Genomic DNA, 14,269 nt, shown 5'->3' on the forward strand with positions numbered 1-14,269 from the left:
AAAGAGAGATAGTACAGTCGCATGAAGCGCTCCACTGGCAACAACTTCGGCGTTTCGGTTTGACACACTGGACAGCGAATCTCACTATCAGCCAGTAGAGCCAGCAGTGTGAGAGGGCTAGCAGATGGAGACGAGATCTCCCGGGGATACGAAAGCGCGGACGCGGTAGCGCTACTCGACAGGTCACAAGGAGTGGTACCAGGCGCCTGGCACGCCGAGCGCAATAATACTGACGCCTTGTCCGGACCTTGAGCAAGACCCCTATGTAACCAGGGAAAGCATACAGTGACGTGATCACATATGCAGTGAAAAGCGTCCGTTACTACAATCTCTTCGGGTCGAGAAGCCCGAATGAACAAAACTCCTGCATCTCCTGTTCGAAGCGGGATCTCAAGAGGTCTACGAGGAAAGCCTCACCTCGGAAAAATGGAGTACAATGACTCCGATGCGATCAGCCAACGTCAGAGGAGACCTGCTCAGACATCCCCAGGGTTCCGACGCAGGAAAGAGCACTAGATCCACCGAGGTAATACAGAAGTCCATAGATGAATCCTCTTGAACAGCGAGGAAGGAACCCACAGAGCGGTGATGTCCCCCTGCCCATACATCCTTTTCAAAACCGAACACACAATCAGAAGAGTGACACTCGACTACCGTCGACAGCGAGACGCGACCGGCCCGTAGCTCCCTATTATAGAAGTAGCTAGTCGGCAGAGAGACTCAACGCCCTGGGTCCTGTTGAGCGACTACAGCCTCCCCAAGCCGAGGATACCACTTCGTTAGGGTAGAGATAGGTGCTGGAGAAAGGCACCTGCACAACCTGAGAACTCACAGCCACCCCCAAGGAGCGGGCGGGGAGGGCCACAGAGTCCCTGGTCGACGAAGACCAAGTGAGAGCCACGTCGAAAGGTCCGCATGCGCACCTGGCATATTTGACATGGTCATGCGCCATACGCCAACACAGCGTCGAGCAGCTTGCGAGCTGAGTCAACAGCTGCTTGCAAAGACTGGACGAGTGAAGTAGAGCGCTAAGGCCAAGCGCTGAGACAATTAGGGCTCTGGCAGGAGATCCAGGCGCTCCTATATGAATCCAAGTCTCGCGTCGACTTAGAGAGAGGAACTCTCGCGCATTGAGGTAATGACCCGAAGCGGACAGAAAAGAGCGTACCTTGTTGACCACTCTGGAGACGTAGACGACTGGGCAGAGGCGAGCGCACCATTGATTGAGTCGCAGTGCGATACCAGTAAGGAAACATTACGGCGTGCTGTTGCGGCGAGGAGTTGCGCCAGCTCGAGAAACACGGGCCAATGCCTTCGTGAAAAAGCCCTCGGGTCAGCACACCAAGCCAAATGGAGACAGCTAAACTGAAAGTGGTGCAGTCTGACCGGTGAACCGGAGACTTCCTGTGTGCGGGAAATAAATGCTAGTGGGAAAGTACAGTTCGTCCTTCATATCAAGGGCGGCGTAACCAAGTCCCCAAGGAACCCAAGGGACGATAATCGGTTCCCCCAGTGGAGAACCATGGGCGGAACGCTCAATTGCGTAGGCGACTTGTTGAGTCCCGCAATGCTAGGAATTTGGTCGGCAGACCCGTCCGCTGGTGGTATTGGGGTACGAAGATACGCGGAAGAATTGAACACCTCCCCCCTTGCGGCAGCGGAAACTTTCCTCTACCGAATCCTGGAAAGCTGGCAGGAGACCACTTGTATCCGCTCGTGCCAAGTCAAACGGATTATTGCTCTGAGAGGTCCCTGATCAGACGTAGAATCCTCGCCGGGGTAATGGGATGGCGGAATGAATGCGAAGTAGAAGCAAAGCTGGAGTGGTATTCCGTAGCTGTACTGGTGCGCAGGTCACCTCAAGATGCGGTTCAAGAAGAGGTAATAGCGACCTGTCGTAACTGCCCCGGAAAGGAAAGTAGGAAAGGCTGTTTGAGACAAAGCAGTGACTCAACGGATGCACTAGAAGACGATGCAGCTAGATACGCAGCGTCCCTATCATTTCCGCAGGGCTACACTTCAAAAGCGCTTTTGGCCCCTGATTATTGCTTAGAGGGGTCCTTGTAGCACTCGGGCACCTGACGGGCCATGAACCGTGGCAGTTTCGCCCTTCCCGTAAGGGGAAAAGTAATATGAATCTCATACTTGTACAAAATAAGAAAAGTATAAAGAAAAGTTGCTGCAACTTTAAGCAAATTGTTGAAGTTGCAAGCCGAGGTGCAGGAACACAGACGTGACATAAGAACAGCTCAGAGCAGGTCTGGTGGTGAGTACGGTCTTTTCAGGTGGGAGCTGAACCAATCGGGGTAGTTTCAAGCAGAAGCAGTAGTAGGAATGCGCCCGGGAGTATGTCATATAAGTTCTTGTCCATGTTATCCGCTGCCTTTATCTGTATATAATAAGTGGATAGTGGTTTGGTCCCTTGTAGTGGGGCTGACTATTATCTGGGGTGATTAGCAGGAGCGCTGGTGCATAAAAAAACAAGAGTGTCTGACGATAACTTGATCTATCTACTTGACACCCGACCGTTCTTGCACCTGGTGAATCCTGCCTGTGCGGAGGCGGGAGAGGGCGTGGGGTTGGGGCCTAAAGTCTCCGTTAGGCCACGGGGGTGGCACCCGGGCGACTTTAAGGGACCTTGCCGTTCAGCTTTGAAGGTGAGGGTCTTCTATCAGGAACACCCGGCCCTCAAGGTTAATTCCTGCAATGTGGCTGCAGTACTGGGGGTAAGGTGGATGCCTGAGCCAGCGGGAACACCTGCTCAGCGTAATTCCGGGCACAGTCCTAGCACCAAGTCGGCCGGCGTCCAGCGCGGGCCACTGGTGCTGTTTGTTGTTGTATTTCTTGTTTGTGGTTTGGTGGTGGTTTTGTTTTTCGTGGCGGGTGTTGCTCGCGATTAGTGAGTTGATGCGGCTTTGCCGATACGGTTACCTGTCGGCAGTTAGCCGCTTTAAAACAGAGTTTGCGCCCGCTGGACCAAATGCCAAGGAGTTCGCAGCCTTTGTAGAGCGAGGGCAAGGAAGATGCACATAGGGCTGTTTTTGTGATTGCTGTTGTTACTGTACCTCCTCCAGCTGCGCTGGACGCGGTCCGGACTTGGCCTGCTAAGGACTGGTAAAGCCTCCGGAAATTACCTGAAGACGGAATTTCCTGGTCTCAGGGCCTCACCTTACCGCCGGGGCCCATACTTGCAGACAAACATTGAGTGTACTTAACCCTTGTGAGGGCCGGGGTTTGTTTTTCGCGATAAATGAACGAGAGCCCTCACTTGCAAGAGCCTGAAAAAGACGGCAAGGTCACCTTAAAAGGTTCGCTCGGGATGCACACCCGTGCTCGAACGGAGAACCCTTAAAGGCCTCCATAACCCCACCGCGCCTACTTCCGTCGGCCATCGAAACAATGGCAGGACTCACCAGGGAGGCCGAGGTCGGTGTCAAAATTGTTAGACGTCAGGACTCACAGTGTTGTTCGACCGACTCTGGTTATTTATTAGAGCACAGCGCTCTGCTAAGACACGCCAGATAATGTGAGCCCCAATACGATAAGACACAAGACATCTTATTTACAGGAAAAGTAGGGCAGGAGTTTAAGACAAAGGGGACAAAGAAAAACCAACAGACAGCGAACAACCTGTGGACACCCAGATGACACATAGTCCAGCGTCCTTACTGATTGACTTATCGATCTAAAGGCTAAACCCATAATTCCCAATTGCCCCTAAAACGGTCGACAAATTGTCTATGCTAATGTCTTGTGTTCCTGGACACCATGATTTGCAACATTCCAACATATTTTGGCTTAAAAGGTGCAACGAACATTTCTTATCACTATAACATCATTATTATTACAGATAGAGTTGATTGAGTGGGTGTCTACTTTAATATTGAGAGAGAGCGGAGACGGCCGCGGATATAATACGCCAAGTGCTGGTGATCGCTCAGGCGGCTTCAATGTCTCAGAAGGTCCTCGGTCTAAGAGCTGCCAAGTTCATGTGGCCAAAAGGCAGGCTTGTTGGTTATATGGTACAGACTGGTGGTCCCGGTGGCTTGAGCTCAGAGCTCTCTTTCAGGATCGCTCTGTTTCCACTCTTTGAGGATCTCACTAGACCGCCTTTTAATCCAGTATGGCATTATAAGATTCGCGGCTGCGTAGGTCGCAAGATACTTCCCATAGATATAGAGAGGATGCGCATCTAGTTGGATGCTGATCGGTATGTATGTGAGAACCAGCTCTCGAGCATTTTAGGCTTTGTCATCCTTCCGTGCCTGCGGTTTGCTACCGCCAGTCCGCTTGATGCCCGATTCTCTTCTCAGGGAACCCTTCCGCCTTGAGCGAATTGGGGATCTCGTTTGGCTACTGGAGAGTACAATCTCTCCTCGCTGAGAGCCGTGTAAGAGGAAGTGTGTATGAGAGGGAGAAAGGAGTTATTAGGAAGTAGGAGATAGAATAAAGACTCCCGCTATTTTTCTCATCACACAAAACAACATATACAATCCACCAATTTCTAGATCTGCGGGTGACCAACAGTGGCTACGAACATTACGGACGTCCTGGAGACCATGTGTATCTCCGTTCCTTGCCATAAGAGCTGGTACAAACGATATAAGACGCGTAACTGTCCATAGCCACTCCCGCCAACACAGGAGAATACCTTCGGTCACGTCAGACGCAACCACCGTTCAAGTTTGAGACTGTCCTCCCTTGTGGCCTGTCATGAGAGACAGAAGCAGTATTCACGATAATGCTATGCGTCGACGGCTGCTGCACTGCGCACAACAGCAGATACAGTCTTCCCAAGCCAGCCAATGGCTTCAAGGCACCATCGCACTGCACCAAGTCCGTCGTCCGGTACAAAAAGGACTCTTTGTCCCGCTGGGGATTCCTCCTCAACATGCCGTAACACTCCACTCGTCAATTCCGAATCGCAGAGACTGGTACTTCAATTAGGAGCGACAACTGGACTCCTCCCCGTTGCCAGAGTCCACTTGTCTCAAGCGCTGCAATACCTATCGCTCGACTTCACCGCGTCCAGCTCTATACGCACAAGCACAGGACTGACCTCAGCTCCGCACTGCCTCGCCCTGCTGGAAGGCATAATGCCGCATTGCCCATGTCGACCAATAGCCAGGCTGCGCATGCGACGCCTGTTCAGAACGTGGCTGTTCACTTGGTCTTCCGGTCCGACCAACCCACACATGGACGGTGCTTGTTCAATGATGCTCCTACCCGGTCCTCTCCGCTCTCCTCTGACTACGAGGGTGCCGTTCAGTTTGGCAGGATGCCTAATCCAAGCAAGCCGATTTAAACGACAATGCGTCGATCAGATGGGAGGCACACCTTAGGTCGCTTTACTGGAGCGCCAGGGGCGGTTGGTCTGGCCGAACGAGATGCACCTTCATACTCAACATACCGGGAGGCTACGGGACCGTTCCCTCTGTTCAGCAGCATACTCGGGCCGTTGTGTGGGTCGGTCTTTACTTAAACGGCCATCATACATCACGGCAGCAGGGGACTAGATTGAACTACCCCTGTGTCAATGAAGTCCATTCAGACTATGGCTTTGACACTAGCCCTCCGAGCACTCAACGAGTAGCTCCTTCATCCCGGAAAATGGCGCAGCAACCATACAGAGAACACGTCTGAGCAGCGTCCTGTTCCTCTGCCACGAGTGGCCGATCAGATCGACCGTCATTTTACTCCATTTTCCAGATGTGGGGTCCTTTCCCTAGTAGACCTATAATTGCTGCCCCGCTCGAACAGTTGAAGTGTCGAGGAGTTCTGTTCATTTCCAGGGCCTCTCCGCCCGGTGTGATAAACGGTACGGTCCTTTCTCCGTGCCTTGAGCCAACCGCCTACTTTATTGCCTCCCCGCCCTTATCCTCCTGGTACATCAGGGTCTTTGCTTCAAAAGGTTTCACAGAGACAAGGGAGCTATCTTATAGCGCCAGGCGTGGCCTCAGTGCAAGCTCTGGTACACCCCGCCTCCTGACCTGTCAGTGCACCGCTGCCAATTCCCCTCCCCAGTGTCCGGAGCCTCCGTCACAACAGGACACACGGAGACTTCGTCATTCCGGATCTGGCGATGCCTCCACACGGCGTGGCTCCTACATGGCTGAATGCGAGGAATTATGACTGTAGCGGTTCTTCGTTGGTTTTTGGTTGCGGTGTTCTGGGATGTGGTGAGTATTGGGTTGTCAGTTATGGTTAGGTGCGGTTGGTCTGCCGCACTGGCCCAGTAACCGGGAAGGACTGACCAGGGAATCCCCAAGCGTATCCGGAGGCCTACAGGTCCTTAGCACCAATTCGCCGGTCCAGCGCAGCTTTGGAGTGAGGTCCTGTTCGATCTTTCTTGCCCTCCTCTACAAAGGCGCCGAACTCCTGGCAGATCCGGGGCACAACGCTGAAATGCGGGCTACCTCCGGACCAGGTGTAAATGCTCGTGCTGATTCGGCCTTAAGAGGGCCTCCTGATGGCAACTCGACTGTAATGCCCGCTGGAATAGGACCTACTGCCTGAAGGTCCATGCCCGTAGCCTCTTGATTTGTGCGGCGCCTGCGGCCCCCCCACCCCCCCCCCCCCCCCCCACCCACCCCCGCCCCCCCCCCCCAAGATGGGGCGCTCCCCTCGTAACTGATTGGACAACTTAACTGGAGGAGGGGGGTGGTAGACATAATAGGTTTGCATAACCCTTGAGGTGCACCATAAATCCTCGCTCCACACCTTTGCTGTCGGTCGGATGATGCTGGCACGCCATCAAGGATCGGTAGTGCTTGTATATGTTTTGTTATGAGATGGGAGACTATGCACCCGCGGGCATCGGCAGCCAGAATAGGACAACCGAGGTCTCAACTCTCGCCGATTCCCCACCGGGAGGCTTAGTTAAGGGCCACCCGGTCGAAAGACTCCTGGTGGGCTCGCAAGTCGATCGGCGGGGCGCCTGAAGAAGAGAGCCCCGCCATGGCCCTCAATCGGTGAAGAGGAGAGGATACGCCCGTAACAAAGGGTCTTCGCTAGGGCTCGCCCCTGTGGGTCCTGCAGTAAAGGACTCCGGGGAGTGTGCAGAGGATGATGTGTATGGGTCCCCGTCTTCCGGAGAGGACGGGATATGTAGCGGCTCTGTGTCCACGACGTTGTGGAGCAGCGTGCAGGGCCGGAAGCCAGGTAGCACCCTGGGTCCTGATGGAAGCCAGGGTGTCCACATGGCCCATTGCTGCTGGCGGGATTCGTGGGAGCGACTGCCGTGAAGAGTCCCCAGGGAATAGTCAGCCGTCTCGGTCCCGACAATAGCGCTACCTGCCCCTGGAAGAAGGCAAGACTCTTACCGGACGGCCATCGGAGGGGCCGCGAAGGTGGGCACGATGCCAGATGGACTCTGGCCGACCAGAGCGGGGAACCTGGGCGGAACCTGGGAGCCGGACACGTGGACCTCCCCCGCTTGGTGCCGGAGGTGTCCGGGCCTCGAAGCCTCGAGCGGCGAAGAGTCTGCTCCGGGGAATCGTGCCTGCGGCGGTGCTGGAAGCTCGACCGGTTGGCCGCGAATAGCGACGGGAGCGGGTGTAGACTGCCGCCGGAAAGGGAGCGGGAGCGGTGCGAGGAAGAAACGGTGCCCCGCGATGCGGAGCCCGGGTGCCCGCGATTGGAGCGGTGCACGAACTCAGAGTGGTGCCGGCGTGTGAAATGGTGCCGCATTGGGGGAACGGTGCCATGAAGAAGAGTGCGGCGAGGAGACCGAAGTAATCTGAGTGAGGATTGACCGGAGCAGTGGAGTGAGGGCGGCCCGTAGAACAATGGCGGTTTTGCCCTTGGGAGGAGGGCATCAAATGAACAGGTACACGGGCTGTGCATAACTGGCGAGGTACGTGGATGGGTTGGCCGATGCATCCTGGCGTGATCTGGCAATCAGTCTCGTGCCTCTGAAATGTCTCCGGTGTGGAAGGCAACGCCAGCTCGACCGCCAGGCCTGGTGCCGGGAGCTGCTGTTTGGCGCCGGAGCTCGACCGGCAGTCGCGCGGGGCTGAGTCCGGGGCCGATCTAGTGGCTGCCGCAACATGGGGTCGGTGCGGGCGGGTCTCCTCAGGCGCCATCTTAACGCTTCGGGGCGCTGCAGAAGGGTCCGTACCGAGGCTTGGCCGACTCTCGACCTCCGAGAGAAGGGAGCGGCTGCAGAGTTGCCTTCGGCGTCGCGTGCTGCGTGCCGAGAGCTTAACCGGTACCGACGGGACGTGACGCCGGGGGAGTGGTCTCATTCCGCTTGCTAGCTCTACTCTGGTGCCGGTCAGACAGCCGCCTCTCATGAGGACTGTCTGGATCTAAGTTCCCTCTCTTTGGGTAGCCGCTGAAGCCTTACAGATGGGGCACTTAGACATTTAAGTGCGACTCTCCCAGGATTGTCAGGGCAGGAATCGTGGGGATTCCCTGTCGGCATCATGCGCGATTGACAGGCGATACATTGCTTATAAATCCCGCGGAGCCAGGCATTGAGCTTCGGTACTGGCGTGGGTAAGGAAAGTCCCCGACTCCGCAATAACTAATAACATACTAACTAACATTTTACTCAATCTCAACTAATAACTATGTAAGACGATTAAGCGATAAACATAAACAGGCGACTAGTCGAATATGCGTAGCTAGGGATAGAAGTGGAGGTCAGGCAACTGGCACTCGCACTGTTCCAACTGACCTGACCAACGGGCGGTAACGAATAGAAACTGACAGGGTGGTCGGGTCGGACTGGGCTATTTAGCGTGCGGCCGCCGTGGTGGCGCCACTCCAGGGGGCGCCCAGCCGACCCGCCGAGTGTTGCTAGGGTAAAAAGTTTCTCCGACGGCTGTGCACGCAGCGCGCACACACCTAAATGGAATGGATATGAGCAACACATCTCGAAGAACAACAGTTACAGGGTAAGTAAGCTTGTCTTCTGGCCTGCCAACTACACTCATGCAACAAACTAATGACTTCAGTGGCTGGTTTATTACAAACTGTTAGTGTTAGTGGAATCCAGTCTCTCAGTGGACAAAAGCATTGATTCCTTCACATGGAAAAAGTGTAGCCTATAAAAAGGCTCTTTAATCTGGTGGGGAAAGGCATAGCCAGAACCAGTGCCTGGAAGCCAAACCTAGACTAATTTAAATTAAAAATATACTTTAGCCAAGTGCAGATTGTGCTTTAGTCAAATGCAAGATATTGGGCTCAATACAGGGGTAATTGGGTGAAATTTAATGGCCTGTGAGATACAGGAGGGCAGACTAAATGATCTAATGGTTTCTTCTGCTCTTAAACTCTACGAATCTAGAATAGTGATACTCTCCGTTCTGTTTAAACAGTAATAGACACTTGGAATTACAGTATATGAAGATATTACTTCACCTACCTTGTATGGCTAATATATGAAAATGACACTGTCCCTTTAACAAAATACAATGTGAAGGCAAGTCAAATTAAAAGCAAATATATTTTCAGGTACTACAGTTGGTTCTCAGTCTTTCTGGCAGTTTTTACAACCAATCTCCTATTTAGAAAAAAAATGGACAGAAGTGTGATTAAATTGGCAGTGTCCCTTAAACAGGATTTAAGATGGCATGAAAACCATCAACTTCATTTAGTTTTAACTTCTTTGGCCTCAGTAACAGTGTTGCTGGGAGGGTGCCTCCCAGCCCATGTAGATATACTCATGCTAACTTGGCCTGATTTAGCATGTTAGAAATAGCCTTGCAGCACTGGCAGAGGCTAGGGCTAGCCACCTGAGCTCCGACCCAGGGGGTTGGGTGGGCTTGCGAACCTGTGCCATAAGGTCCGCACTGCTATTTGTAGTGCATTAGCTCGAGCCAAACTAGTTGTCTACCCAGGCTGGGAGGTACACTCCCAGTTGCAGTGTAGACATACCCATTAGGGTCCTGATTTTGGTGGTTTGTTACTCTTACTTTGTATTTCGCTTCAGTTCTTAAACACACATCTTGAGTATTTGCTCCCAAGCCATATTAGTTGGATGTGGGAGATGGTTAGCTGCTGGTAAACGTTGCATACTTGGTGACTAGGCCAAGGTTTTACAACTGGAACTTTGCTGATGTTTGTATTTGAAGGGATGTCACTGTAAGAAGGGGAGGCGCCCCTGTGAAGTTGACTTTTAAAAAACAATTGATCATTGTTTGTCATCCACCTATTTTTAGAAATGTGCTAGTACATTAGTGAAGAGTGTGTTTATTGTGTAGCACAACTAGTTATCCCAGACAGTTACTCAGAAGCAGATAAAATTGCTTCTAAGAAACTCTGGTGGCATCCGTTTCAGCTGCTGCACATGTCATGGGCTCTGACAAATGCCATAATCCCAGCAGACTCTCAGATCTGCTGCTTGTTTACTGTTTGCCACAGTCCATAACATAAATGTAATACAGCAGAGCTACTAACCTGCATCTTGGGTGTTGTTTTGCATGCAATTATACTTGGATAGAGAACGTTTTTCCCCTTTCATGCCCAAGAGGCGCTTTTGAAATGGTCTCAAGTCTATCAAGCTCTGTAGCCAACCTGCTTTCAGGGTTTGTCAGTGTTCTTAGTCACTGTTGATCGTACTCCAGGTTAAGTGAGCATGGGAAAGTGAGCAAGTGTTAATGTTATATTGAGGATTTAATATTTAACTAAGGGGTGGCAGATCACAGCCTACCACTCCGCTCTTAACTGACCTCTTAGTGCCATAATAATGCAGGAATCTCACAAGGCTGCAGAAAGCATAGTACAGTGTATGCTACAGTAACACATAATAGGGGAAGGGCGCTATTGATGGAGCAGGAACCTTTACTATGAATTTATTTGGGCTGAAATTAAACACTTAACCTTCTTTATTGTTCATTATTAAGGCTATGATTTAGTCATGGAGGCCATGGCAGTCACAGATTCCGTGACTTTACCGGACTTCCGTGACTTCTACACTTCAGGGGGTGGGGGGTGGGACTGTGCGCCCCTGCCCTGCAACTGGGGATGGCTGGAAGCAGGACCCTGCAACCAGGGCCGTGCAGCCAGCCCCGCGGCTTCTGGGAGCTTCCGCTAGGGGCTGCAGCTGGGGCAGCGCACTCCAGCCCTGCAGTGTCCTGGGCTAGGCAGGACCATGCCCCTTTGCTTCCCAGGGCCATGTACCACCCCTACTAGCTGTAGCCAGAGCTTGGTGGGGGGCTGCAGTTGGGGCCACCCATCCCTGTCCCGCAGCTACAGCCAGTTCTGGAGAAGGCTGTGTCCCCTGTGGTGGTTCTTCCCCCCCCACCCCCGCTCCGCACTTCCCCCCCACCCCTGCTCCGCAGCTGCTGGAGCTGGGGCTGTGCCCCCTGCCATTGTGGGAAGCTCGACCTGTCGGGTCTCCCACAACCCTCAATGGGACTTCATCTGTCCTCCCTAGCTAACCCTGGCCTCTGGTTATTTTTAGTAAAAGTCACGGACAGGTCACAGGCTCATTGAATTTTTGTTTCTTGCCTGTGACTTGTCCGTGACTTTTACTAAAAATAACCTTGACAAAATCTTAGCCTTATTCATTACGTATATAGTGCTGTATATATGTGGTGCTTTACATAACAGATGTAATTGGAATCTCTGCCTCAAAGAACGAAGTTTAAAATAAGAACTGGCAGAGGCAGCACAGGGGGAATGAGGGAGGAGCTAGGAGTTTCACTTTCTCATAACACACCGTACTTTGCATGAACTGTGTTCCAGCATAAAATCCAAAATGCATTCATCCAGCTGTCAACCCACTCTTCCAACACCACAGAACTAGATCTTTGCCTCTTGTTGGTGGGACTCATTCACCTTTAAAATACACATCAGAATCAGTCTTGGCATGTAACGCTCAATTTGGATGAACATTGTTCCATAAAAGAACCCTAATCAGATGAGCACTCTTGCAATTTGATTTAATAACTGTAGCATATTTAGGGATGTAACTCCCAGTGATGTCAGTGGAACTGCACACAGTATGGCAGAGATGAATTTGGCTCTTGCTTTCCAAGACCTCAGTGGGACTGCTCACTTTGTATAAAGTTAAGAACGTGTAAGGCTTTAAAGGAGAAGGGACCCAACCTTCAGACTCTAGTGAAATGCTTGCTCACTCCTTTGGTAAGTCAGCTGTTCTTAGGCTTAGTCTACACATAAAGTTGTACCGATATAACTGAAGAGATGATTTTATACTGAATTAGTTAAAGGAGAGTAATGTTGTGTGTGAGCGCTCTTGTATCTGTTTGAACTTAACTTATATCAGTTTAACAGCTATATAAATATAATCACTTATATCGGTGTAACTGCATCCACACCAAAGGGGGTTTCATCAGTTTAACTTAGTTGGTTTCTTAAGGCTTGTTTAAACACAAAAGTTGGCTTGTGTTAACTATACTAGTGTAGTAAAAGCAGCACAACTCCCCTAGAGTGGACACGGTTATGCCAGTAGAAAGATGCTTATGTTATACTGTTATATCTTATTCCCTGTCCATTATGAGAATAAACTAATTTATGCCAGTATAAGGCATCTTTATGCCACTATAACTGCATTCACGTTAGAGTCTGTAATGATATAACTATTAGGGTAAAAAAACCCACATCCCTAACAAATACAGTTATATTGGTACAAAATCTGTGTGTAGACCAGGCCTTACACCAATATGTTTAAATCAGTGCAGAACTGTGTACAAGTCCTTATTAAAATTGGGCTGTGTTTTCTTTGTCCTTTAAAGATGATCTGCTGTGCAACTTTTTACTATAGTTTGGTATTACTGATCTCTTTAAGTTACATAACCAGGGTTGGATTATTTATTTTGAATATTGCTGCATGTAAACTTTCAATGCACATATAACTAAAATACACTTTCTCCCTCCTTTTTTCTTCCCCTTTCTCAGCTTTCTGAAACAAAGGTCTTCACTGCATCTTCTGTTCCAGCTGAGAACCACATCACTCCTGGGCAAAGGTAGGGGAGGATTTACGTCTTTGTTCCATTGAATGTTCTCACAGCGTAAACTCTTTTATGCACTCCCTGTAAAAATTGTTGAAGTTTCAGCATTTGGCACACTTTAAAGTTCAGTTCGATAAAATACAAGAAAACAATCCTGTGTTTTCCCCCAGGAGATGGCATGTGTGTGAATGGACAAGCTCATGTCTAATCAGAATTTTGGGGGTGAATTTATTTTAGTATTAATATCTGATTTTTATCTAATATTAGGCTCTGACTACACTGTAGTGTACAAGAGGCCATATTAAGTATATGAAAGGCGTGTGTTCCAAATCCTAGTGTTGTGTAATGTGGAGCAAATTCAGACATATGCCTAGTGCTCTGTTCCTGCTTCTGCCACAGAATTCCTGTGTGATAATGGGCTAGTCACTTCACTGCTATGTGCATGAGTTTCCCCATCTACAAAACGGGAATAATACCTCATGGAGGGGGGGCAAGCTTGATGCAGTAATATTTGTAAAACACCTTGATTCTCAGGTTGCAGGTGCTACAGACATGTAAAGTACATACTGACTGAGTGGCAGGATCCACTCAAGTAAGCAAATAAAATCTCTTTTCACTTACCTCCCATGGCTCAATCATGTTGATCTCCCTGAGCTTACCGGGTAAGCCAATGGGTGATTAGCTACCATGGTGGTAAGTACTTTGGACATACCCAAGAGAAATTATGATATTCAAATTGCACTGCGTTTCACTTTGAAATGCTAAAATACAGAACAAAATGCAAGGTTTTCTTCAATTCTGAAGCAGTAAATGTGGCAGCGATAATAACCCTCTGCTCGAGCAGCTGGCAGGACCTTGCCATCTGAGTAGAAAGCTGGTTTCTCGCTTTTCCTAGAGGTGCTGTATGCTGCAGAGATGAGACCTAGGAAGGTTAAATAATGTTGCTAGCATAGTGTTTTCGTATGGATCTTAGTTATTTGATCTTCTTTCACTCCTCAAGTATCCCAATTGTGAGTATTTGACGACAGCTTACTCTTTCTTGTAGCATTGACCTAGTAACGTTACTTCAGAAACCTGTGACCTCTAGCCAAGAAACAGAAGGCATCTCTTTCGAGTCTCCCCAACAGCAGAGCTTTGGCCAAGCCCTAGTCTTCACGAATTCCCAACACAACACCCAGATGGCAACAGGACCAGGCAATTCCAGTGCTGTCAACTCCTATTCTCCTCAGAGTCTGGTAAAATTAATCTTGGCTTTTTAAAGACTCAGGATCTTAAGGAATAAACTCTTTATACTTTTTCAGTTAGTTTCTTGTTTTTTCATAACTTTTCTTTGCAGCACTTAAATTGCA

General features: G+C 50.3%; 1 protein-coding gene across 3 annotated transcripts in view; it reads left to right on the forward strand.

Annotated features, from left to right (window-relative positions):
- UBAP2 (ubiquitin associated protein 2) overlaps positions 1–14,269 on the forward strand; it is a 154,600-nt gene that overhangs the window by 91,429 nt on the left and 48,902 nt on the right. For all 3 annotated transcript variants that reach the window (XM_032779853.2, XM_075066824.1, XM_075066823.1), the window contains 2 exons: positions 12,868–12,935; positions 13,966–14,155. In XM_032779853.2, coding sequence (XP_032635744.1) covers positions 12,868–12,935; positions 13,966–14,155 — 258 coding nt within the window. The remainder of the gene's footprint in view (positions 1–12,867; positions 12,936–13,965; positions 14,156–14,269) is intronic.

This window comes from Chelonoidis abingdonii, chromosome 6 (assembly GCF_003597395.2).
Source record: "Chelonoidis abingdonii isolate Lonesome George chromosome 6, CheloAbing_2.0, whole genome shotgun sequence".
Classification (NCBI taxonomy): Eukaryota; Metazoa; Chordata; order Testudines; family Testudinidae; genus Chelonoidis; species Chelonoidis abingdonii.